The following is a 25,916-nucleotide window of genomic DNA, read 5'->3' on the forward strand; positions in this document are numbered from 1 at the left end:
AGAAAGGACTAACCTAATCAATCAGTGGTATTTAATGAACGCTTACTGGGTGCCGAACACTTTACCTGAGCCCTTGGGACAGCACGATGCAACAGAATAGGTAGACACGTTCTCTCTGAGTAGATGTTTCCACCAACCCAAGACCAAAGGTCCAGGGAAAATGAGGATCCGATCAGAAAATAGCTGCCTCCGCCCCTGAATCCACCCCCAGCCGAAAATGGCAGTCAGTCACTTCAAATCGGTTTCCCCATCAATGGACATCATAAGGGCCATGACTGCTATGATTTTTACAATCAGAGACCGATTTTTCCAAATAAAATTTCTGTCTCAGAGATTTGCCTCTTACAAGCTTTAGGTATCAGTGTAGAGCATTCTTTCTAAGTTAACAAAAATCAACATTCAAATGGAAAACTTTGGTTTACTTACAGTTCCTGGCTCTCCTGGAGGACCTGCCTGTCCCTTATCTCCCTATAAAGAAATACATTTATGTGAGATTATTGTGCAAACTTCTGCGCTGGTAATATGGGCAAGGTTTTTTTTTTTTTTACGCTATAAAAGTCAGATAGCATACACACTTTCCACGGACCCAAATTAATACCTGTTATTGCACTTAGATGTTTCAGGTCCATTTCAGTGCGCTTTGTGGAGCAGGAATGGTAAAGTAAATTAAAATAAGGAGATAAATCTGATCTTCCTATGAGGTGTAAAACTAGGAAACAAGAGACTTGGACAATAATAAAATGTCTCCCTTTTATGACTATAGATTAATTTAAAAGAGCTCAGCAGGGGGAAAAAAGCATACTTAGAGGTTTGCTTGTAAATTTTAAGAAATTCTTAAAATGGATTCATCATCATCAGTATTTGTTAAGTGCTTACTGTGTACAGGGCACTGTACTAAGCACCTGGCAGAATGCAGTCCAACTGACCCCTGCCCACAAGCTTATAATCTAGAGGGGGAGACAGACATTAATATAAGTAAATAATTCATAATATATAATTGAACGATATGTACAGAAGTTGTTTGGAGCTGACTGTGGGGCGAATCTCAAATGTCCAAAGGTCACAAATCCAACTGCACAGATGATGCGGCAGGGAGAGGGAGCTGGGGAAAAATGGACTTCATCGGGGAAGGCCTCTTGGAGGAGATGTGACCTGAATGAGGCTTTGAAGGTGGGGAAAGTGATGGTCTGGCATATATGGAGAGGGAGGGAGTTTCAGGCTAGGGGGAGGACATGGGAAAGGGGTCAACGGCAAGACATTCGAGACTGGGGCACAAAAAGTACGCTGAAGCTGCCCTGCGCAGAGTAAGCGCTTAACAAATGCCATTATTATTAAATATCAACTCATTCTTTACCTTAGGACCGTCTCGCCCTGGGTGGCCTGGGAATCCAACTTCTCCCGGGAAGCCCTGTGAAATGGAAAGAACAGGTTCAGCACTTTAACTGTAGAAGGGGAGGTGACAAGAAGCTGCAGGGTTTAGTGGAAAGAGCACGGGCAATTCCGGCTCTGCTACTTGTCTGCTCTGTGACCTTCGGCAACTCACTTCACTTCTCTGGGCCTCTGTTACCTCATCTGTAAAATGGGGATTAAGACTGTGAGTCCCACGTGGGACAACCTGATTACCCTGTGTCCACCCCAATGTTTAGAACAGTGCTTGACACATAGTAAGCACTTAATACCATGATTAATAGGCATCAATCAATCAATAAGCACTCATTCAATACCACTGATTGATTGGGCGGATGGAGGAATCAGTTCTAATTTAATAGCTTTCCCAGTGAACAAATGCCTTCTGATGCGGGGAGATCCAACTTCTGTGGGGGTGGGACATATTTGTTTAAAGAACCAAGCTGATTGCTGGTCCTTCTGAAAAATGGATCACGAGGAATCAAAGTATTCTTTTTTAAAATAACACCAGGATAATTTAAAAACGGTTATTGCTTTTGATTCGCAAAGATGTGTATGAATTGGCAAAATGCTTTAGTTTTGGTATTTTCTTGTGAATGTCAAGAATGGGGCTACTAGTTTTTGAGAAGCAGGGTGGCAGTGGATAGAGCACGGTTCTGAGAGAAGGAACTGGTTTCTGATCCCAGTTCTGCCACTTGCCCGCTCTGTGACCTTGGGCAAGTCACTTCACTTCTCCGTGCCTCAGTCCTCTCATCAGAAAATGGGGATTGAGAGTGTGAGACCCACGCGGCATAGGGACTGTGCCAACCTGGTTTATCTTGTATCTACCCTAGTGCTTTGAACAGTGTCTGGCACATAGTAAGCAATTAGATACTATAAAAAAAATCAATCAACAAATGGTATTTAAGTAGTGCCTACTGTTTGCAGAGCACTGAACTAAGCACTTGAGAGAGTACAACAGATTCAGGAAACATGATCCCTGCCCTCAAAGGGCTTATCACATAGCCAGGGAGAAAGAAGTTAAAATACATTACAGGTACTATAAAGATATGTGCATAAGTGCTTAGTGGGAAGGACGTAAATGCAAAGGTGATGCAGAAGGGAGGGAAAATAGGATGGGGAGATGAGAGGTTAGTCAGGGAAGGCTCCCCGGGAGAGACGGGATTTGATTAGGGCTTTAAAGGAGGGTAGAGCAATAGTCTGTCCAGTGTGAAGGGGAAGGGAGTTGCAGGCCAAAGGGAAGGCTTGAGCATGGAGTTGACCGCCAAAGAGATGTGTTTCTGATGTTGATGATGAAGCTGCCAATTTTACGTTCCAAAGAGAGGGTTTGAAAGTCTTTTGGGCTTGGAAAGAGCCCAAATCCCGGCTCTGCCAATTGTCAGCTGTGTGACTTTGGGTAAATCACTTAACTTCTCTGTGCCTCAGTTATCTATAAAATGGGGATTAAGATTGTGAGCCCCACCTGGAACAACCTGATCACCTTGTATCCTCCCCAACACTTAGAACAATGCTTTGCACATAGTAAGCGCTTAACAAATACCAAAATTATTATTATTATTAACTTCTCTGTGCCTCAGTGACCTCATCTGTAAAAATGGGGATGAAGACTATGAGCCCCCCATGGGACAATCTGATCACCTTGTTATCCCCCCAGCGTTTAGAACAGTGCTTTGCACGTAGTAAGTGCTTAATAAGTGCCATCATCATCACCAATCTAGAACCTGCATTTCCTGTTCATTATTAATTCCAGCCAAACAAATCTTGTTAATGAAAAGGATAGTTAGAAAAAAAAAAAGGAAGAATTTTTTAAAAAAAGCCGACAGATTTTAAGGAAATACTTACAGGCGGTCCCATTTCTCCTTTTTCACCATCTTTTCCTGGTTTTCCCTGTGCAGCAGAATGTTAACTATCAGCAGAGTACACACACAACATACCAGTGAAGCATCGAGGTCAGGTACCCGTCTCTATAATGAGCCAATTTGGGGGTCTTTATCTCGTGAAACAGGCAATGGTGGTGACAGGAAATAGAAGCAGCATGACTAGTGGAAACAGGCCAGGCCTGGGAGTCAAAAGACCTGTATTCTAATCCTGACTCTGCCACTTGCCTGCTTTGTGACCACGGGCAAGTCACTTAACTTCTCATCTGTAAAAAGGGAATTTAATAGGCTTTCCCCATCCTACTTAGATTGGGAATTCTGTGTGGAATTGGGACTATGCCTTGACCTGATTGTGTTTTATGTACCCCAGTACTTAGTACATTGCTTGGCACATAATAAGCGCTTAAGAAGTAGCCCAAGTATGATTTGTTACTTCAGTACAATGTAATTTAACGTTAATAATCATCAGCACCATTTATTGACCACCTATTTGATGGAAACCTGGCACTTGAGGAGAATACACTCTCCAGCAAAAAAAGATTTGGTCTCTGCCCTCCAGGAGTTTACAGTCTGACAGTGACATAATCAAAACAACTGACAAAAAAACCCTAAAGTTTATATGCAATCATTCTCTCAATCGTATTTATTGACTGCTTACTGTGTGCAGAGCACTGTATTAAGCTCTTGGGAGAGTAAAATAGAACAGAGTTGCTAGACACGTGGATAGAGCACGGGCCTGGGAATCAGAAGGACCTGAGTTCTAATCCCAGCTCCGCCACTTGTCTGCTGTGTGACCTGGGGCAAGTCACTTCACTTCTCTGGGCCTCCGTGACCTCATCTGTAAAATGGGGATAGACTGTGAGCCCCATGTGGGACATAGTCTGTGTCCAATCTGATTATCTACTCCAGAATTTAATAGTGTCTGGCACATAGGAAGCGCTTAACAAATACCACTTTTAAAAACGTGAGCACACAGTCCCATGGGGGAGGAAAAATGCAAGGTGTTGAGAATTTCATCAAGCAGGGGGTAGTCACTGGCCAAAAAAAAAATAATAATAAAAATAAAATATATATATATATATATAAAATAAAAAAATTAGCACTCATTGCAAATGGTGGGAATGAATAAACCTTAAATAAATAAATACTGTTGGTGCTGTTGGTGTAATAGGTGGTCATTAAATAGCAATTATGGTGATGAGGGCAAGGATGATGAGAGAGACAAACACTTTTCCAGACTCAAGCTCTCTGCTGAAATGAGGGAGCTGGGGAATACACAGGTGTTTTTCCATCAGCAGTTCTTCTAGTAAGGCAACATTGCTAGTAATTAAAGTGAAGTGTATTTTCTGGATTTCACCCTGGCCATTTTAAATTCAGCACTGACACTGAAGAGTGTCCACTAAGACAACTCCTCAGTCTACAACCCTCCCCGGAGGAAGAGATCTTAAACTTCAGAGGTCTCACGGAGAGATCTTCCAGACCCTAAAACAGGAGAGGGGCCTATCAGCTTGGAATGACAAGGGGCCCTGAGAACCTCTGGAAGTCCCCTGGATGGCTTAATCCCACAATTTAGGGCAAGCAGGTTACCCGGTAATCGATACTGTATTGTACTTTGAATTGTACTTCCCAAGCGCTTAGTACAGTGCTCTGCACACAGTAAGCACTCAATAAATACGATTGATTGATTGATACGGTGAAGCAGAGGATATAGGGGGGAATGTAACACGCTTACCCGTGGTCCTGGAATTCCAGGTTCTCCTTTTTCTCCAAAGCCTGGAAATCCCTTTGAAAAATAACAAAGGCATGTCAGCATTTTTAATGGTAACTTTATTTTTTGGTGAACGTATCCTTAACCTGAAAATCCCAAGGCCTACAAAACACAAACTACAAATTGTTCCACAAATTATAGTCCATTTTGTAATCATCCCTTTGAGCAAAATAGTTCAAAAGTATGGTTCGTACCGGAATCCCAGGTTCACCTTTTTCACCCTGAGGGAATGAAAAATAAATAAATAAGTAAATAGAAAGAGACCATTAATATCATTCAATTAAATTTAACAGTTACTCTCAGTGCCAGTAAGAATTAATAATGGGAAAGGAAGCATTTTCATTATGTCTTTTCAGCCATTGAGAAGCAGTGTGGCCTAATGAAAAGAGCACTACACTGAGAAACAAGAGACCCGAGTTCTAACCCCAGCTCTTCCACCCTCCTGCTGGGTGACCTTGGGCAAGTCACTTAACTTCTCTGTGCTTCAGTTTCCTCATATGTAAAATGGGGATACCCGTTCTCCTCCCTCCTTAGACGACAAGGCCCTCATAGGAAAATGACTGTTTATGATTTGATTATATGCATACCCTTGTGTGTGTGTCTGTGTGTGGTTGTTTTTCTAATGGTATTTGTGAAACTTTTGCTATGTGCCAGGCAGTTTACTAAGTGCTGTGTATACTGCACAAGCTAATCAGATCAGACACAGCACTTAGTATACTGCACAAGCTAATCAGATCAGACACAGTTCATAACCCATAAGGGGCTCACAGTCTTAATCCCCATTTTACAGGTGAGGTACACATTGAGTGCTTAAATAATACAACAACTATTATTGCTACTAATAATTAAAATAATTAAAAAATAATTAAAAAATGAAAGAAAATACAAATATGCTTTAAGCAGCCTGGAGAATTGCTGCCAGCTACATTTGGAATTGATGGGAAAGAGGTAAAATGGGGAGGTCTGACGGACACTGAACCTTAGGTGTCGGAGACTGCCTGGAGAAATTCCTGCCAAAGGAGACCAATCAATCAGTGGGGTTCACTGTGGCTTGCTCTCTCAAGAACATTGTACTTAGGAGAAGAAAATAGAAAAGCAGCATGGCTTAGTGGAAAAAGCACAGGCTTGACAGTCAGAAGACAGATTCAAATCCCTGCTCTACCACTTGTCTGCTGTGTGACCTTAACTTCTCTGTGCCTCAGTTACCTCATCTGTAAAATGGGAATTAAGACTATGGACCCCACTGGGACAACCTGATTACCTTATATATACCCCAGTGTTTAGAACAGTGCTTGCCAAATAGTAAGCGCTTAACACATACCATCATTATTATTATTGTTAATAAGTAGACACCCTCCCTGCCCTCAAGGAGCATACAGTCAAGCTGGGAACACTGATGTTAAAATAAATTACAGATAAGAAGGAATGAGAATAAGGATATGGAGGGGTCAGAGTGGAGTGGAGTAGGAGACGGGACTGAGTGCATGGGTGGGAAAATGGGGGATGGTGAGTATTTGGGGTCCCCAAAATGTTTTCCCAATTTAGAGCACAGATTTAAAAAAAAAAAAATAGGACACCATTCCAAACTAGAAACTGGGGTGTTTTCAAATTATCACCTTCTATTCACCCCTCCCTCAGCTCCACAGTTCTATGTAAATAATAATAATAATAATAATGTTGGCATTTAAGTGCTTACTATGTGCTAAGCACTAAGCGCTGATAGCCACAATTTATTTTTATTATCTCCATCTCCCCCTCTCGACTGGAAGCTCACTGTGGGTAGGAAACGTGTATTGTATTGTACTTTCCCAAGTGCTTAGCATAGTGTTCTGCACACAGTAAGCGCTGTAATGCGATCGATGGATTATCATTTGCCCTTAATATTTGCATTACTTGAGAAACCCACACAGAAGCTTTCAGACAGCGGTGCTCCAGACAGTCTCACCTTTTGTACATAAGAAACAAAATTCCCTTTTTCTTTCTTGTGAGGTGCCTGTCCTGGCTGTCCCGGAGGTCCGTTGACACCTTGATCCCCCTAAAGAGACAAAAACCAGAGGTTAGTTTGGAACTCATTGGGAGACATTCCTTGAATAAGCTCCGTCTCCCCAGGTGACATTCAGAGCTTAGGTTTATTCACCCGCTTACAAACTCGAGGGCACAGGTCTAACTTCGACAGTGCTTTCAAGAAAGTCTTCCAAAAGTCAGCTTACCTTGTCACCTTTTGGGCCTTGGAAGCTCAGGCCCATCTGTCCCTATTGATCAAAATGAAATCAAAGTTACTACAACAACCAAAATCTCACAGGTACGGAGCATGGTAAAACATAGAACTGGGCCAATATATCCAGAACCATGATCTTAACTACTTTATTTAAAAAAAAAAAGAATTCAAACATCACAGCTAGCTGTTATATAGATCTGGAAAAGTCTATTTCAAATGTCATCGAGTACGAAAAAAAATGGGAAGTGTGAGATATCCCTTGACCGTTAGATGACTGCTTACATTTAAGGGTCTCATCAATTTCCAGCTTCATTAGGACTGTGGCATTGGAAAAGGAAAAAGAAAGAAAGAGAGAAACTTGGAAGAAACAGTGTAAAAAAGCATAAGTACAACTTCACGTGGAAAGCACCACATCTTATGAAATGGTTTCCAGAAATCACCGAACAAATGAAAAACAGGATCAGAATCAGTCCTCAAGGTTTTGATAAATACTGTCTGTGATTCAGGGCTGGGAGGACTGCCTTCTCTTTGCCAGTCTCTCCTCTAATTCCTGTTTCCCTCACATCACCACCTCTTTCCTTCTCTAGACAGTAAACTCCATGTGGGCACTGAAGGTGTTGCTAAACCCTGTTGTATTATACTTTCCCAAGCATAATCCACAGTGCTTTGTACACAGTAAGCTCATAATCAATATGATTGATTGATTTTTTTTTTTCCCTTAACTCCTTGATTTTTGCCCGCACCACTTTGGGATCCTGTTCTTGGCATTCAGTCATTCAATCGTATTTATTGAGCGCTTACCATGTGCAGAGTACTGTTCTAAGTGCTTGGGAAAGGACAATACAGCAATAAAGAGAATGTGAAATCCAATAGATAGGGGAAAAGACTCCAAATCCTAGAGCTCGAGGAATTGCTCATTGTGGGCAGGGGCCATGTCTCCCAACTCTGTTATACTGTACTTTCCCAAGAGCTTAGTACAGTGTTGTGGACACAGTAAGCACTCAATAAATACCTTTGATTGATTGAGTGGCTGAGATCCAGGCCAACCAGACCAGGAACAGGGCAGGATATAAAGGGACACATCCTTTAGAACTGAGCTTAAATGTAAATGATTTTCCCCCATTTTTTTTTTTTTTTTGCCTTCCCTCAATACTCAAAATTTTCTGGCTAGAGATAATTTTACCATTGGTGAAACTTCTAATGGAGTTTTAAGCCATTTGCAGACATGGGATGGACCTTTTCCCTAATTAAATTCCCACTGAAGACAGTTTACATTTGACCTCAAACATATCTAATCAGGGTCTATTCAAAGCGCGATCTGTGACCTGAAAGTTGCCAAATTTGTGATTCCTGAAGTCATGCTACGTGAGGTTTTACTGGAGATAAAACTAGAAAGGGAAAGAATGTTGTTTTCTTTCCTAAAATTCTGCGCTACAATGAGGGTGTTCGGAAACTACCCACTCGCATGGGCCTCCAACAGACCCTATTCCTCATCCTCTTCCTCTGACTACGGATAAGTTCACGGCAGCATTACCTAGGCGCCCTAGAGTGAGAAGACTGGAAAACGAGCAAGAGCAAACGAGGGAGAAAGAAAGAGAGAGAGAATCATTACCTTTTCTCCTGGAGGGCCTGGTGGGCCAGGAGGACCCTAGGAAAAAAGACATTTTTATTGATTTGGTGTATTGATAAACTGACCGTTCGCCATTCATGAAATGCCTTTCACTTGCTCTGTTCTTTTCTCCTTTCCCCAAGCAACCTAGTCCAATTAGTTTCTATGAGGACACAGACAGCATATTTCCTTGAGGCATAAATATGTCCAACTTCAAAACGAACCCGGAGAAGGCTCAGTTCTAGAAGAGACGTACGCAGGATGTCCCAGGCCTCACCCAGGACTTTGTTTTTTGTTTTTTTTTTTGTTTTTTTTTTTACCTCTGAAGCACTGCTCTGACTGGCCAAAGCAGCCTGCTCTCCTTTGGTTATCTCTTCTTGAGATTTCTTAGGGAGATGAAGGAACCCCATTTAATTTGAGTTAGACTGGCAAACACCCAGGCTTTCTAGGGTTTCGAGTACAGAAAAAAGTTGCCACCACTAGACAATGGGTCTTGGGCTCTTATTCCTTTCAACAGGCATTCTTTCATGTCTGGAATGCCTCCAGGTATGCAATACCTAGATCATTAACAGGGCAGATGACCTTGCGCAATAAATACCTGAAATGGCATCACCAGTTTTAATAAATGGACGATTGATTTAGGCTTCTGTTATTCCTTCGAAGGCACGTGCTTTCAGCTAGCAATCATAATTGATTCGCTATACCCACAGAATGTCCAGATTCATTATGGTGAACACTGTCCTTGGCCCAGGATTCCGAGAACAATATCCCAAGACATCAGATTTTTTGCAAGAAACCGCTGGTGAGTTAAAAACCCTCACATATTGGTCTCCTTGATGTCTTCCCTGTGAAGACTTTCTAGACTGTTGTTGGGTAGGGACCGTCTCTATATGTTGCCGATTTGTACTTCCCAAGTGCTTAGTACAGTGCTCGGCACACAGTAAGCGCTCAGTAAATACGATTGAATGAATGATTGAATGAAAGAAGTGGCATGGTCTAGTAAGAGGAGCACAGTCCTGGGAGTCAGAGGACCTGGGTTCTAATCCCAGATCCTCCACTTGCCCATTGAGCCACCTTGGACCAGTCACTTAACGTCTCTGTGCCTCAGTGCCCTTGTCTGTAAAATGGGGATTCAGTACCTGGTCTCCCTCCCACTTCGACTCGCTACTCTCCTACCACAACCCAGGCTACACACTTGGTTCCTCTAACGCAAACCTTCTCACTGTACCTCCAGATCATCTCTCTCGCTGCCAACCTCTCGCCTGAAACACCCCCCCTTCCTCATATCAGACAGATAATTGCTCTTCCCCACTTCAAAGCCTTATTGAAGGCACATCTCCTCCAAGAAGCCTTCCATGACTAAGCCGTCCTCTCCTTTTGGCCCACTCTTTTCTGCATTGCCCTGACATGCTCTCTTCATTCATCCTCCCTCCACCCCCACAGCACATATGTATATATCTGTTATTTATTTACTTACTTATATATATTAATGCCTGTATCCCCCTCTAGACTGTGAGCTCACTGTGGGCAGGAAATGTGTCTGTTGTTGTATTCTCTCAAACGCTTAGTACAGCGCGTGGCACTCAATAAGCGCTCAATAAATATGACTGAATGAGTGACTAGACTGTGAGCCTCATGTGGGAGAGGGGCTGTTTCCAACTTGAGTGGCCTTCTTTCTACCTCAGTGCTGAGTACAGTGCTTAGTGCAGAGTAGGCGCTTAACAAATACTACAAATACTAGAATTGAAAAGACTTACTGGTGGTCCTAGATATCCCTTAGGGCCAATGGGGCCTTGTTCCCCAGGACGTCCTGGGGCACCCTGTTGGGGGAGACAACCAACAAACAAAAGTTTCAGATTGGAAATACTGATATATGTCTTTGTGAACTTGTCTGATAGTGGAAGCAAAACTTACCGCTGGTCCAGGAATACCAGGAAAGCCTCTTTCGCCTTTTAACAGCATTCCAGGCAGCTGGCTGAGTATTTCACCTGGGTCTCCCTTGGGAAAGGAAAGGCCAAAATATAAATTAAAACTGAGAATCCATGTGCCCTGGAGAGCACTTTAGCAGTAAAAGAATCTAAGCAGGGTGCAAGATTCGGGGGACGGGGACCCAAATAATTTCACTGACAATTCAGAGGATCAGTACGTATCTCTGACCGAACCACTAGATTGTGAGCCTGTTGTTGGTTAGGGACCGTCTCTATATGTTGCCGATTTGTACTTCCCAAGCGCTTCCTACAGTGCTTTGCACACAGTAAGCGCTCAATAAATACGATTGAACCACTAACTGTGCCACGGTTTCAAGAGGCAAACAGCAGGGCATCTTAAAAGTTTTTCCGGGTTCTTTTCAAGCCAAGCTACAAAGGCACGTAGTCACGGTGTAGTGCATAGAGCACAGGCCTGAGAATCAGAAGGTTGTGGGTTCTCATCCCGGCTCTGCCACTTGTCTGCTGTGTGACTTTGGGTAAGGCACTTCAATTCTCTGTGCCTCAGTTACCTCATCTGTGAGACTGTGAGCCCCACATGGGACAGAGACTGTGTCCAACTCAATTTGCTTGTATCCACCCCAGCGCTTAGTACAGTGCCTGGCACAGAGTAAGCACTTAACAAATACCATCAGCGTCAATCAGTGAATACCGTGACATTCTCTCGATTTGATGTTGGAAGGGATAGATTCCCATTTAAAACCAGATGTCATCAAATGCGCTCCCTCCCCACTCCCCCATACAATAGTTTGCTAATAAGAATTGTACCTTAATTCCTGGCAACCCTGGGGGTCCCTAGAAAAGAAAAAATGGAAATTATTTTCTTCTTTAGCCAAATTATCAAGAGCAACTTGAGGATTGTGCAGAAAGAAGTACAAGAGAGATGAGTTCTCAAATGAAAAAAAGAAAGGTGTACTTACTGTCTGTCCTTGGAATCCAGGTATACCTGGAGGTCCAGCTGGGCCTCTATCACCCTGGCAAGTGAGAAAGGCAAGTCTTTAATTTAGCCTTATTTTCTGCTCTAATAGTCTATATGACCTGTGTCTCATTGCCCAAAATACTTACTCCAGATATTATCAGTTATTATCAGATAATCATATCTTATCAGTTCCCTTTCCTCACACAAATTTGGCTGTGTAAAATATCTCACTCTGGTTCTTTTCCTGACAACTACTACCTGTGGGTAACACTCACCTCCTGTGTGTTAACCTGAGCAGTGTGTGTCTTGTAAGCTAGAAAATGTGACTGGTAGTGTTAACAGTTACAATAGAGGGGGAGAAAAACAGGTAACCTTACCGACTTAGTGATAGTGGCTCACTTTGAAAGTGGCCACTGAAGGGTATATTTCAGAAGGCAATTCTAAAATAGGGCAACGGATGCCTAGGTGTTTCCCTAGAAGCTATATGAAGGACAACTGGAATTCTTCAGGCAGTAAGATTTAAAAGTCATCTATGTGGTCTGAATCTGAGATCCCTAAGGTAAAATGTGGCTAAATGTGAGTCATCTGACCCAGCACTGTACTTCGGAGAGTAGAAACCTCTAACAACCTTCATAAAAACTCATGGGCAAAGGAAACTAGTTTCATTGAAAAATCCACACCTCACCTTTGTACCATTGCATCCTGGAATACCAGGGGGGCCAGGTGGGCCATCTTGGCCAGGAATACCCTACACATTGAAGAGAATGAAGAACAAGTGAACCGAGGAAGGACTTAGTATACACATTAAAATCTAAACCGTTTCCACACAACACGCAATATGCGCTATGCGTACGGGAATTCCTGGAGTTCCGGGAAAACCTGAGATGCCTGGTGGACCCTGTAAGGAATGAGAAAACAAGAAATTATTAAATTGTAAAAAATAACCCAGTCTCCTCTTGCCATTCCTCTCACAGAATCAGCAGGCTAGCAAGTCTGCCCTCATTCACTACTGCACTGGGCAAAATGGCCAAACACAGCCCACCAAAATATGCGGTGGCATTTATAAAGTCAATTTGCTATTGAGGAAACATATAAATGCTGTGTGTTGCAACACTGCTCCCATTCCACAAAACCCCCAACAATTTTTCTTGCCCCGGGAGAGAAAACATTTTGACTTTCCATATCTATGAATTTTTATTAATGAAAATATCATGAACTACTAAATGTTAGCCTATAAGGTTGGGATTGCTTACCACCTCATCAAAGCCCTTGGGCACTACCAATTTCCTTTCAATTTAAAGAAAAAGGGCTGACTTTCGAGATGAAATTCTCTTCCCCCATTTTTTTTAACATTTGGCCCTGGACTTCTCATGGGTTGGGGCGGCTGGGGAGCCTGAAGAGAGAGTTAGAGGGATCCTAGTTCATTTTTCAAAATGTCACTTCATTTCAAAAACTGGAGATCCTTTCACTGAGAAATAAATGGGACGGGTCCCAGTGCATACATAAATAAGGTTCCAAAATACTAACTTGACAGGCTGTGTACAGAAAATACGTAGGCAAGAGACGAGTCACTATGAGAAAAATCGATCCAAGCTCTTTCATTAACTTTTCACTGCATATATCCAACGTATCGCTACAGCAGCCCAAAGGTCTAAAATGCTCCTTTCCCATCTCTTCCTCCGCCATCTTCAAAAAATCTTTGAGTAACCACCGCACTCACTCTTGTTCCTTTTGTTCCTGGAAGGCCCGGTTCTCCACTGTCTCCCTGGAAAAAAAAAATGGAATATATGAAACCACATTCCCCGCAACAACTATTGGGGTTAGCTTTCCTTTGGAGAAATGACTGCCGTTCCACATCTTACCTTGTATCCTGGGGGTCCGTGTGGTCCCTCGGGGCCTTGCATTCCAGGGAACCCAATCACACCTTGTAATCCAGGAAGACCCCGATCTCCCTACGGAGGAAAGGCCAGGCCGAGTCAGTCTTGGGAGGGCTATTCATTCTAATGGCTGAATGGGAGTTCTCCCACCGCCCTTCATTTTTACGCATATATCTCCCAGTGCTAGAAAAGTCAACCAAAATGGAGAGACGCTAGGAAATAGGAATCTCGATCTGCCAGTCAATAGTATTTATTGAGCGCTTACTATGTGCAGAACAGTGGAGTAAGCCCTTGGGAGAGGACAATATAACAATAAACAGACCCATTCCCCGCCCACAATGAGCTTACAGTTTAGAGGGGCAGACGGACAATAATATAAATAAATAAATGACAGATGTGTGCATAAGTGCTGTAGGGTTGGTTGGAGGGATGAATAAAGGGAACGAATCAGGATGACGCAGAAAGGAGTGGGAAAAGTAGGAAGGAGGGCTTAGTCAATCTTGTTGCACCATTATCCTCCCTTTGACGACATTAAATAGTTAGGGGGAGGCTAGACATACAGTTGAGGTCCAGTCTCTGCCTGTGTTGTCTCTGGCGCTAATAAACAATAGGATTAGATAAGCAACTTTTAAAAAATTGCCGTATCAATGAATCAGTTTTATTTATTCATTATTTATTTATTAACAAATGCCATTATAAAAAAGAGGGCACAGACTATAAATCTTTAATTCTTGGTACTACCGACCAAAATACTTCAGGTGCCAATAAAAGAGTCAATGCTCAATAAACACAATTGAATGATTGGTAAATAAATTATGGCCATGGACATAAGTGGTGTGGGGCTGAGGGAGGGTTGGAAATCCAAGCTCCTTCCCACAGGGAGCTGATAGTCTAGGGGACTTCAAAACATAGATTGTGAGAAGCAGCACGGTGAAGTGGATACAGCATGGGTCTGGGAATCAGAAGGTCATGGGTTCTAATCCCTGCTCCACCACTTGTCTGCTCTGTGACCTTAGGCAAGTCACTTCACTTCTCTGGGCCTCGGTTCCCCCATCTGTAAAATGGGGATTGAGACTGTGAGCCCCACGTGGGACAGGGACTGTGTTCAACCAGATTTACTTGCATCCACCCCAGCGCTTAGTACAGTGCCTGGCTCATAGTGAGTGCTTAACAAATACCATAATTATTATTATTATTATCTAATTCCCTCCTGTGTACTCTTTTCCCAGTGCTTAGCACAGTGTGCTCTGGACAAAGTAAGCCTTTAATAAAAACTATTACAAGTTGGTAATATGCAACAACCAAAACTACACACAGTATTCCAAACTTGGGTGTAAAAAAGTTTTACATAGTGGTAAAATTAGGGCTTTTATTTTGTGTTTTAGGCAATTTCTAAGTTGTCCAGCATTTATTTTAGTTTTTTGGGTTTTTTTTATGGTATTTGTTAAGTGCTTATTATGTGTCAAGGACTGCTCTAGGCACTGGGGTAGATAGGAGATCATCAGCTAGAACAGTCCTTTGCACATAGTAAGCGCTTAACAAATACCATCATTATTATTATTATTATTATCAGCTCCTGCAAGCTGTAAGCTCGTTGTGGGCAATGTCTCAGTGGAAAAAGCACGGGCTTTGGAGTCAGAGGTCATGGGTTCAAATTCCGGCTCCACCACTTGTCAACTGTGTGACTTTGGGCAAGTCACTTAACTTCTCTGGGCCTCAGTTCCCTCATCTGTAAAATGGGGATGAAGACTGTGAGCCCCACGTGGGACAACCTGATCACCTTGTAAATTCCCCAGCGCTTAGAACAGTGCTCTGCACATAGTAAGCGCTTAATAAATGCCATTATTATTATTATTATTATATTGTTGTGTCATGCTCTCCCAAGTGCTTTGTACAGTGCCCTGCACACAGTAAGCGCTCAATAAGTCTGATCGATTGGGACACGGTCCCCGACCAACATTGGGATCACAGTCTAAGTAGGAAGGGAGAACAGGTACTGAGTCCACATTTTGCAGTTGAGGAAACTGAGGCCCAGAGAAGCGATTGGCCCGAGGCCACACTGCAGACAAGTGGCAGAGTCAGGATTAGAACCCGGGTCCCCAGGCTCCCAGATTGGCGCTTTATCCACTAGGCCATGCCGCTTCTCTTGTTGGCTTTAAAAGGCCTATTACAGAGGCGATGTGATTTTCAGCATTCTCATTCCCATGGTAAAGAAGAGGAAGCTCAGTAGGGGAAGGAGCCGAAATGACTTGCAGAAATTTTCTCAGTGAGTCAGAGTTGGCACCGGCAATTTTAATCGGATTTCCTTCTCTCCATCTAGTTGTTTTTCTGGGTCACTAGACCACAGTAATTCCCAGGAGGAGCTCAAATGGTTGGCCAACGTGAAGCCAGACTGAGGCTGCAACCCTTTATGGCCATTTTACAGATGAGAACATTGAGGCCCCGAGAGATTAAGGAACTTGTTGCCTATTACTCAGTGACCAAGAAATTCCACTGGGGAATAGACTCCAGGAATCTGGATTCCCAGTCCCAGTTAGAACCAAAGGTTTGCGTTCTTTCCCAATGCCATTAGACAAGTGAAGCAATTTGTGCCTCCCAAGAGAACTGAAATTAAGTCGCCGCAAGGAAGTGAGGCCACACTAAAAGGAACGTTTACGTATCTCTCTCCCTTCCGACATTTTTCCCCCCTTTCAGTTCTCATGTTCGCACAAAGCTCCCATGAATATTCTAATATTTACTGTCTCGTCCAAATTTACCATGGGAACTGCAGGACGGGGGACAGACGGGAGAAGGCTTTGGTCAACTGTACAGTAAATTGGCAAGCACCACGTAACCTCTTATTTCCTTTTAGGCCTTAAATCTCAAGTGGTGATGTACAAATTCCAAAAGGATAGACGTGCAGCGTGTGACCCTGTACCCCAGCTAGTCCCGTTCCAAAATGTACAGCTGCAAAAAGGCAAGAATGCAGTCAGAGAATTAGCTTCTTCAAGAGTTCGGTTCACGATGTTCCGGAATCGAAGCTGAGAGAACAAACTACTCAACCATCCTTTCCCCCCCCCCACCCCCACTGGCTATATGTTAATTGGAAGACGCAGAAAAACACGCCTTAACATACTTAACATACTTAACGTGGGAAATAGCCGCACGTTCCGACTGTATGTGCTGGTTCCGACAACTCTGGAAATGAAGGGGATGGCAAACGCTGACCGTTTGTACAGTTTCTCATTTTGGCTCTGTGACGTATACTATTTTTATTAGGTGTTTAATAACCAAAACAGCCCCTCCATGTGTCATATGTCACAAGCAACTAATTCAGCCACCTCCTCAAATGCTGAATTTTTGTTGTCTGTCTCCCCCGTCCAGACTGTGAGCCCGCTGTTGGGTGGGGACCAGCATGTTGCCGACTTGTACTTCCCAAGTGCTTAGTACAGTGCTCTTCACACAGTAAGTGCTCAATATATACGATTGATTGAATGAGTGAATGAATTTCAGATTTAATCAATCAATCAATCGTATTTATTGAGCGCTTACTGTGTGCAGAGCACTGTACTAAGCACTTGGGAAGTACAAGTTGGCAACATATAGAGACAGTCCCTACCGGGGGAAAACAGGAACAATTCTTATGAAGCATGGCTCGTGCATGGTTTCACGCACGTTTCATGTAACAACTGCAAATATTTATGAGAAGCAGCATGGCTTAGTGGATAGAGCACGGGCTCGGGAGTCAGAAGGATCTGGGTTCTAATCCTGGCTTCTCCACTTGTCTGCTGTGTTACCTTGGGGAAGTCACTTGACTTCTCTGCGGCTCAGTTGCCTCATCTGTAAAATCCAGATTTAGACTGTGTCCAACTTGATTCGCTTACATCTACCACAATGCAGAAAACAGGGTGTGGCACATGGTAAGCGCTTAACAAGTACCATCGTCGTTATTTACTCAGTATGCCCTCTTAGCAGGAAATACTTCCGAAAATCCTGATTCCAAGAGGAGGGAAAAATGGTGTCTGAAAATGAACTACTGTATTCTTGCCCTCATCCATCAATCGTATTTATTGAGCGCTTACTGTGTGCAGAGCACTGTACTAAGCGCTTGGGAAGTACAAGTTGGCAACATATAGAGACGGTCCCTACCCAACAGTGGGCTCACAGTCATGAAGAGCAAAATAAAATGTTTGGATGAAACTTCTTGCCACGAAAGATAGTGGAATGCCACTCTACTATTATAATAAAGCTGATGTACATTTGGCCTTATCAAAGGGAACAACCTCTTCATTGTGGGCCTGGATGTCAGGAGACCTGGGTTCTAATCCCAACTCCGCCAAATGTTTGCCGTGTGACCTCGAGCAAATCACTTCTTTGTGCCTTAGTTTCATCATCTGTAAAATGACGGTTAAATACCCATTCTCCCTCCTACTGAGACAGGGACCATGTCTGACCTCACTAATTTGTACCTTCTCCAGCACTAAGAATAGAGCTTAACACCTAGTAAGCCCTAAAAAAGGGAACATTTGCTATTTGGAATTATTTGTGTAGTTTTTAAAGTGTCACTCACTCAAAGCATTTCGCATACCTGTATATATGTATATATGTTTGTATGTATTTATTACTTTATTTATTTATTTTACTTGTACATATCCTATTTATTTTATTTTGTTAATATGTTTTGTTTTGTTCTCTGTCGCCCCCTTCTAGACTGTGAGCCCGCTGTTGGGTAGGGACCCTCTCTACATGTTGCCAACTTGTACTTCCCAAGCGCTTAGTACAGTGCTCTGCACACAGTAAGCGCTCAATAAATACAATTGATTGATTGATTGATTGATTGAAGGGAATGGATTTTTTTCATTTATTCTACTGTCTGTTAGATGGTGGGGTAAAGTCCCTTAAGGCAATCATCCCCAAACCTAGACTGTAAGCTCCTTGTGGGCAGACAGTTGCATTGTACCCTCCCAAGCGCTTAGTACAGAGCTCTCCCCCTAATAAGCGCTCAATAAATGTAATTGATCGATAACCTGGAAACCAGGACATTGTTATAATAATAATGATGGTGGTATTTGTTAAGTGCTTACTGTTCCAAGCGCTGGGCAATCAGGTTGTCCCACTTGGGGCTCACAGTTTTAATCTCCATTTTACAGATGAGGTAACTGAGGCCCAGAGAAGTTAAGTGACTTGCCCAAAGTCACACAGCTGATAAGTGGCAGAGCCGGGATTAGAACCCATGACCTCTGACTCCCAAGCCCCCGCTCTTTCCACTAAGCCACACTGCTTCACTACCTGGAGATTACCTGTGGAATAATGATAATAATAATAATAATAATAATAATGGAATGAAGAGTATTTCCCATGTGAACTGGAAAATTTGGATGCAGGAAAACCCTATCTGGGATTTGGAGACCAGAACACTAGGATCAAATACGATTGAATGAATGAATCTAGCTCGAATCTAGCTCGGAGGACGGCATACGGAGATTTGCAGACCTCCGCAACTCCAAGGTCTGCAGCACGGTTTCCTGGACCGGTGACATTACTGGGAAAGTTCCGGGGAGGTTTTGGTGGATGTCAGGGGTTCATGGAAAAATTCTGGGACCAGTCTCACAGGAAGTGGCCTTCATGTCATTCCATTAGGCATTACGGCACAAAGGCTGTGGCGGTCAGAAAGAAAAACAAGGGCCAACAGACTCCGTGAAAAAATGGGCCGGGAATGGAGTCACATTCATTGCGATGATTTCTTCACTTTCTTTTAGATCCACTCAGGCCCCTCCCAGGAAATGAGGTGGATACACAGTATGCATGGATGGAATTAATTTTTTTTTTTAAATAAAGTCTCATAGCAAACACTTGGCTTCATTTGAGCATTGTTGCTGTGTGGAGAGGTTTCATGACCATCAATTTTCCTGCCATTAGCATTGATCGTAAGCTTCTTGAGAACAGGGATGTGCGATGAGAAGCAGCATGGCTCAATGGAAAGAGCCCGGGCTTCGGAGTCAGAGGTCATGGGTTCTAATCCTGACTCCACCAATTGTCAGCTGTGTGACTTTGGGCAAGCCACTTAACTTCTATGGGCCTCAGTTCCCTCATCTGTAAAATGGGGATGAAGACTGTGAGCCCCCTGTGGGACAACCTGATCACCTGGTAACCTCCCTAGCGTTTAGAACAGTGCTTTGCACATAGTAAGTGCTTAATCAATCAATCATATTTATTGAGCGCTTACTGTGTGCAGAGCACTGTACTAAGCGCTTGGGAAGTACAAGTTGGCAACATATAGAGACAGTCCCTACCCAACAGTGGGCTCACAGTCTAGAAGGGGGAGACAGACAACAAAACCAAACATATTAACAAAATAAAATAAATAGAATAGATATGTACAAGTAAAATAAATGGATAAATAAATACAGTAATAAATATGTACAAACATATATACATATATACAGGTGCTGTGGGGAAGGGGAGGGATGTGCGATGAGAAGCAGCGTGGCTCAATGGAAAGAGCCCGGGCTTTGGAGTCAGAGGTCATGGGTTCTAATCCTGACTCCGCCAATTGTCAGCTCTGTGACTTTGGGCAAGTCACTTCACTTCTCTGGGCCTCAGTTCCCTCATCTGTAAAATGGGGATCAATCAATCATATTTATTGAGCTCTTACTGTGTGCAGAGCACTGTACTAAGCGCTTGGGAAGTACAAGTTGGCAACATATAGAGACAGTCCCTACCCAACAGTGGGCTCACAGTCTAAAAGGATGAAGACTGTGAGCCCCCCGTGGGACAACCTGATCACCTGGTAACCTCCCCAGCGCTTAGAACAGTGCTTTGCACATAGTAAGTGCTTAATAAATGCCATTATTATTTTTATTGTTATTATTATTATTATTTTCTCTACTCTCCCGAGCATTTAGTACAGTACTCTTAGAACAGTGCTGGGCACACAGTAAGCGCTTAACAATTACTATCATTATTATTACTCTGAATAAAGTAAGCGCTCAAAGTTGCCCAAAATTACACAGGAGAAAGGTGGTGGAGTTGGGATTAGAACCCAGATCCTTCTGACTCCCAAGCCCGGGCTCTATCCACTGGGCCACGGTGCTTCTTTCTCTCTTAAAATGGGTAGGAACACCCCGAGGGCAGGGATACTAGATGGTGGGAGGTGAAGACTGCGATTACCATGGGGCCCCGAGTGCTTAGCCCAGTGCTCAGCACACAGTAAGCGCTTAGCAAGTACCACTGATTGATTGGTGGAATGAACATCCAGTGCCTAAGCGGTACAGACTCTCCCAAGTGCTTACTTTGCACACAGTAAGCGCTCAATAAATACAATTGAATGAGTGTATAGTACAGTGCTCAATAAATACAATTGATTGAGTGTATCTATGTGAGCCCCATGTGGGACAAACTGATCACCTTGTATCCCCCCCAGCGCTTAGAACAGTGCTTTGCACGTAGTGCTTAACAAATGCCATTGTAATTATTATTATTATGTTTGTACGTATTTATTACTCTATTTTATTTGTACATATTTATTCTATTTATTTTATTTTCTTAATATGTTTTGTTTTGTTCTCTGTCTCCCCCTTCTAGACTGTGAGCCCGCTGTTGGGTAGGGACCGTCTCTATATGTTGCCGACTTGTACTTCCCTAGCACTTAGTACATTCATTCAATCATTCAATCGTATTTATTGAGCGCTTACTGTGTGCAGAGCACTGGACTAAGCGCTTGGGAAGTACAAGTTGGTAACATATACAGTGCTGTGCACACAGTAAGCGCTCAATAAATACGATTGAATGTACCCCAGCACTTAGTACAGTGCCTGGCACATGGTAAGTGTTTAACAAATACCTTAAAATAGCGCTTAATAAGTAACACTTAAAAGAAAAAGAAATACGCTACAACAGTGACTTCGTCGTAGGCATGTGCGAGTGTTTCTCTGTGTTTGTAAACAGACTCTCCTGTTCTCCAGGGGCACATGACATCCTAACAGCTTCTCCACTTTTGTTTTGCTTGACTGTGAGAATTACCTGTCAGGCAGGATTTCACTATGGACCGTCTCTATAAGTTGCCGATTTGTACTTCCCAAGCGCTCAGTACAGTGCTCTGCACACAGTAAGCGCTCAATAAATAGGATAGAATGAAGATTCCTGTACCACACTTAGGAACAAATCCACCAGAGCTGCAGTCTTCTCCTACCAGGCAGGATTTCACTATGGACCGTCTCTATATGTTGCCGATTTGTACTTCCCAAGCGCTCAGTACAGTGCTCTGCACACAGTAAGCGCTCAATAAATAGGATTGAATGAAGATTCCTGTACCACACTTAGGAACAAATCCACCAAAGCTGCAGTGTTCTCTTACCAGGCAGGATTTCACTATGGACCGTCTCTATATATTGCCGATTTGTACTTCCCAAGCGCTCAGTACAGTGCTCTGCACACGGTAAGTGCTCAATAAATAGGCTTGAATGAAGATTCCTGTACCACACTTAGGAACAAATCCACCAGAGCTGCAGTGTTCTCTTACCAGGCAGGATTTCACTATGGACCGTCTCTATATGTTGCTGATGTGTACTTCCCAAGTGCTTAGTACAGTGCTCTGCACACAGTAAGCGCTCAATAAATAGGACTGAATGAAGATTCCTGCTTAGGAACAAATCCACCCGAGCTGCAGTGTTCTCTTACCAGGCAGGATTTCACTATGGACCGTCTCTATATGTTGCCGATTTGTACTTCCCAAGCGCTCAGTACAGTGCTCTGCACACGGTAAGTGCTCAATAAATAGGCTTGAATGAAGATTCCTGTACCACACTTAGGAACAAATCCACCAGAGCTGCAGTGTTCTCTTACCAGGCAGGATTTCACTATGGACCCTCTCTATATGTTGCCGATGTGTACTTCCCAAGTGCTTAGTACAGTGCTCTGCACACAGTAAGCGCTCAATAAATAGGACTGAATGAAGATTCCTGCTTAGGAACAAATCCACCCGAGCTGCAGTGTTCTCTTACCAGGCAGGATTTCACTATGGACTGTCTCTATATGTTACCGATTTGTACTTCCCAAGCCCTCAGTACAGTGCTCTGCACACGGTAAGCGCTCAATAAATAGGCTTGAATGAAGATTCCTGTACCACACTTAGGAACAAATCCACCAGAGCATCAGTGTTCTCTTACCAGGCAGGATTTCACTACGGACCGTCTCTATATGTTGCCGATTTGTACTTCCCAAGCGCTCAGTACAGTGCTCTGCACACGGTAAGCGCTCAATAAATAGGCTTGAATGAAGATTCCTGTACCACACTTAGGAACAAATCCACCAGAGCTGCAGTGTTCTCCTACCAGGCAGGATTTCACTATGGACCGTCTCTATATGTTGCCGATTTGTACTCCCCAAGCGCTCAGTACAGTGCTCTGCACACAGTAAGCGCTCAATAAATAGGCTTGAATGAAGATTCCTGTACCACACTTAGGAACAAATCCACCCGAGCTGCAGTGTTCTCTTACCAGGCAGGATTTCACTATGGACCGTGTCTATATGTTGCCGATTTGTACTTCCCAAGCGCTCAGTACAGTGCTCTGCACACAGTAAGCGCTCAATAAATAGGATTGAATGAAGATTCCTGCTTAGGAACAAATCCACCCGAGCTGCAGTGTTCTCTTACCACAAGAGGGAGACTTGAGACCAAACATCTTTCCACAAGGAAAAAATTTGTGGAAGGGAGTCTTCCCGGATCCACCTTTTTTTTCATTTCTTTCTTCTTCTTTTTTTCTTATTTGTTAAGCACTATGTTTCAAGCACTCTTCTAAGCGCTAGGGTAGATATGAATTAAACAGGTCCAATACAGCCCCTGTCCCACGTGGGGTTCATAGTCTAAGTAGGAGGGAGGGCAGGCATTTAATCCTCATTTTCCACTCGTGGAAACTGAAGCACAGGAAAGTTGAGTGACTTGCCCACGGTCACACAGCAGGGAAGTGGTGGAGTTGGGAATAGTAAGGATGAGCAGCCTGGCTTGGTGGATAGAGCACCCAGAAGGTCATGGGTTCTAATCCCGACTCCACCACTTGTCTGCTCTGTGACCTTGGGCAAGCCACTTTACTTCTCTGTGCCTCAGTTACCTCATCTGTAAAATGGGGGTTGAGCCTGTGAGCCCCACGTGGGACAGGGGCCGTGTTCAACCCAATCCACCCCAGCACTTAGTACAGCTCCTGGCACATAGTAAGCACTTAAGTACAGTTATTATTACTAGAACCCAGGTCCCCTACCTCTCAGACACATGTTCTGTGTGACTTTGGGCAAGTCACTTCACTTCTCTGGGCCTCAGTTACCTCATCTGTAAAATGGGGATGAAGACTGTGAGCCCCCCCCATGGGACAACCTGATCACCTCGTAATCTTCAGTTACCTCATCTGTAAAATGGGGATGAAGACTGTGAGCCCCCCCATGGGACAACCTGATCACCTTGTAATCTCCCCAATGCTTAGAACAGTGCTTTGCACATACTAAGCGCTTAATAAATGCCATTATTATTATTATTATTATATTCTTTCCATTAGGACCCACTGCTTCCCCTCTGATTCCTTATGATCCTAGATCTTTGTCTATGATTCTATGTATTCAGGGTTTAAGTCAATTAGCTGCAGGCTGTGGCCAAAATAAATTCATGTCGAGGCCTACAGGACATCAAGTTGTTGGAAATCAAGACTTTTAATGCAGTTTCAGTATTCTAATGGAATACTCTTAAACTCAACTAGAAAAACACTTCTAACTTCAACATGATGAATAGAAAATTCTTATGTAAAAAAGCACTTCCATTTTAAAAGGTGTGACTCCCCATTCATCATCATCAATCGTATTTATTGAGCGCTTACTGTGTGCAGAGCACTGTACTAAGCATTCGTTGTCATTTCACTGGAATAATTTTAAAGTTGTCTCTCTCACCATGATTGGTAATTTGTAATTACTTTGGGCAGGGAACTTGCCTGCTAACTCTGGTCCATTGTACACTCCCAAGCGTTTACACATAGTAAGCACTCACTCAATCAATCAATCGTATTTATTGAGCGCTTCCTGTGTGCAGAGCACTGTACTAAGCGCTTGGGAAGTACAAGTCAGCAACACATAGAGACAGTCCCTACCCAACAGCGGGCTCACAGTCTAGAAGGGGGAGACAGAGAACAAAACCAAACATACTAACGAAATAAAATAAATAGAATAGATATGTACAAGTAAGATAGAGTAATAAGTATGGTAATAAATATAAGTAAAAAATATAAATACTCAATAAATACCGGCGATTGATTGCAAATCCCTTAGACTGCATGCCCTGTGTGGGACTAGGCCTACCTCTGGTCCTGTTCCTGCCCCAGTGCTTAGCACATAAGCACTGCGCAGATATCCCAGTTATTATTCTATTAATCACTTCTCTCTACAGCAACATTCACTTTGGCGTAACTTCTCCTTCCCCTCCACTCCAGTCTCCCGGGACCCACAGATCTGGGTCTGCTAAGAAGAGAATGATGAGAATCCTATTTATTGAGCGCTTAGTGTGTGCAGAGCACTGTACTGAGCGCTTGGGAAGTACAAATCGGCATTTGCTCAGTAACCATAACCATTAAGGTATGGGAAGCAGCGTGGTCTGATGGATAGAGCACGGGCCTAGGACTCCTCACTCCCAGCTTCAAGGCTGTCCATCCCCTCGCCCCCTCCTACCTCACCGCCCTTCTCTCCTTCTCCAGCCCAGCCCGCACCGTCCGCTGCTCTGCCGCTCACCTCCTCACCGTCCCTCATTCTCGCCTGTCCCGCCGTCGACCCCCGGCCCACGTCATCTCCCGGGCCTGGAATGCCCTCCCTCTGCCCCTCCGCCAAGCTAGCTCTCTTCCTCCCTTCAAGGCCCTGCTGAGAGCTCACCTCCTCCAGGAGGCCTTCCCACACTGAGCCCCCTCCTTCCTCTCCCCCGCCCTACCTCCTTCCCCTCCCCACAGCACCTGTTTGTACAGATTTATTACTCTATTTTGTACATATTTACTATTCTATTTATTTTATTTTGTTAATATGTGTTGTTTTGTTGTCTGTCTCCCCCTTCTAGACTGTGAGCCCGCTACTGGGTAGGGACCGCCTCTATATGCTACCAACTTGGACTTCCCAAGCACTTAGTACAGTGCTCTGCACACGGTAAGCGCTCAATAAATATGATCGAATGAATGAATGAAGGACCTGGGTTCTAATCCCAGCTCCGCCACTTGTCTGCTGTGTGACCTTGGGAAAGTCACAACTTCTCTGTGTC

General features: G+C 43.6%; 1 protein-coding gene across 1 annotated transcript in view; it reads right to left on the reverse strand.

Annotated features, from left to right (window-relative positions):
- COL4A1 (collagen type IV alpha 1 chain) overlaps positions 1-25,916 on the reverse strand; it is a 174,568-nt gene that overhangs the window by 64,691 nt on the left and 83,961 nt on the right. The window contains exons 3-18 of the mRNA XM_038761618.1: positions 13,646-13,735; positions 13,504-13,548; positions 12,637-12,681; positions 12,469-12,531; positions 11,785-11,838; positions 11,633-11,659; positions 10,794-10,877; positions 10,637-10,699; positions 8,883-8,918; positions 7,263-7,304; positions 6,998-7,087; positions 5,247-5,273; positions 5,017-5,067; positions 3,250-3,294; positions 1,355-1,408; positions 427-468 (exon numbers count right to left, since the gene is read on the reverse strand). Of these exons, the coding sequence (XP_038617546.1) occupies positions 427-468; positions 1,355-1,408; positions 3,250-3,294; positions 5,017-5,067; positions 5,247-5,273; positions 6,998-7,087; positions 7,263-7,304; positions 8,883-8,918; positions 10,637-10,699; positions 10,794-10,877; positions 11,633-11,659; positions 11,785-11,838; positions 12,469-12,531; positions 12,637-12,681; positions 13,504-13,548; positions 13,646-13,735 (858 nt within the window). The remainder of the gene's footprint in view (positions 1-426; positions 469-1,354; positions 1,409-3,249; positions 3,295-5,016; positions 5,068-5,246; positions 5,274-6,997; positions 7,088-7,262; positions 7,305-8,882; positions 8,919-10,636; positions 10,700-10,793; positions 10,878-11,632; positions 11,660-11,784; positions 11,839-12,468; positions 12,532-12,636; positions 12,682-13,503; positions 13,549-13,645; positions 13,736-25,916) is intronic.

Source organism: Tachyglossus aculeatus, chromosome 20 (assembly GCF_015852505.1).
Source record: "Tachyglossus aculeatus isolate mTacAcu1 chromosome 20, mTacAcu1.pri, whole genome shotgun sequence".
Classification (NCBI taxonomy): domain Eukaryota; kingdom Metazoa; phylum Chordata; class Mammalia; order Monotremata; family Tachyglossidae; genus Tachyglossus; species Tachyglossus aculeatus.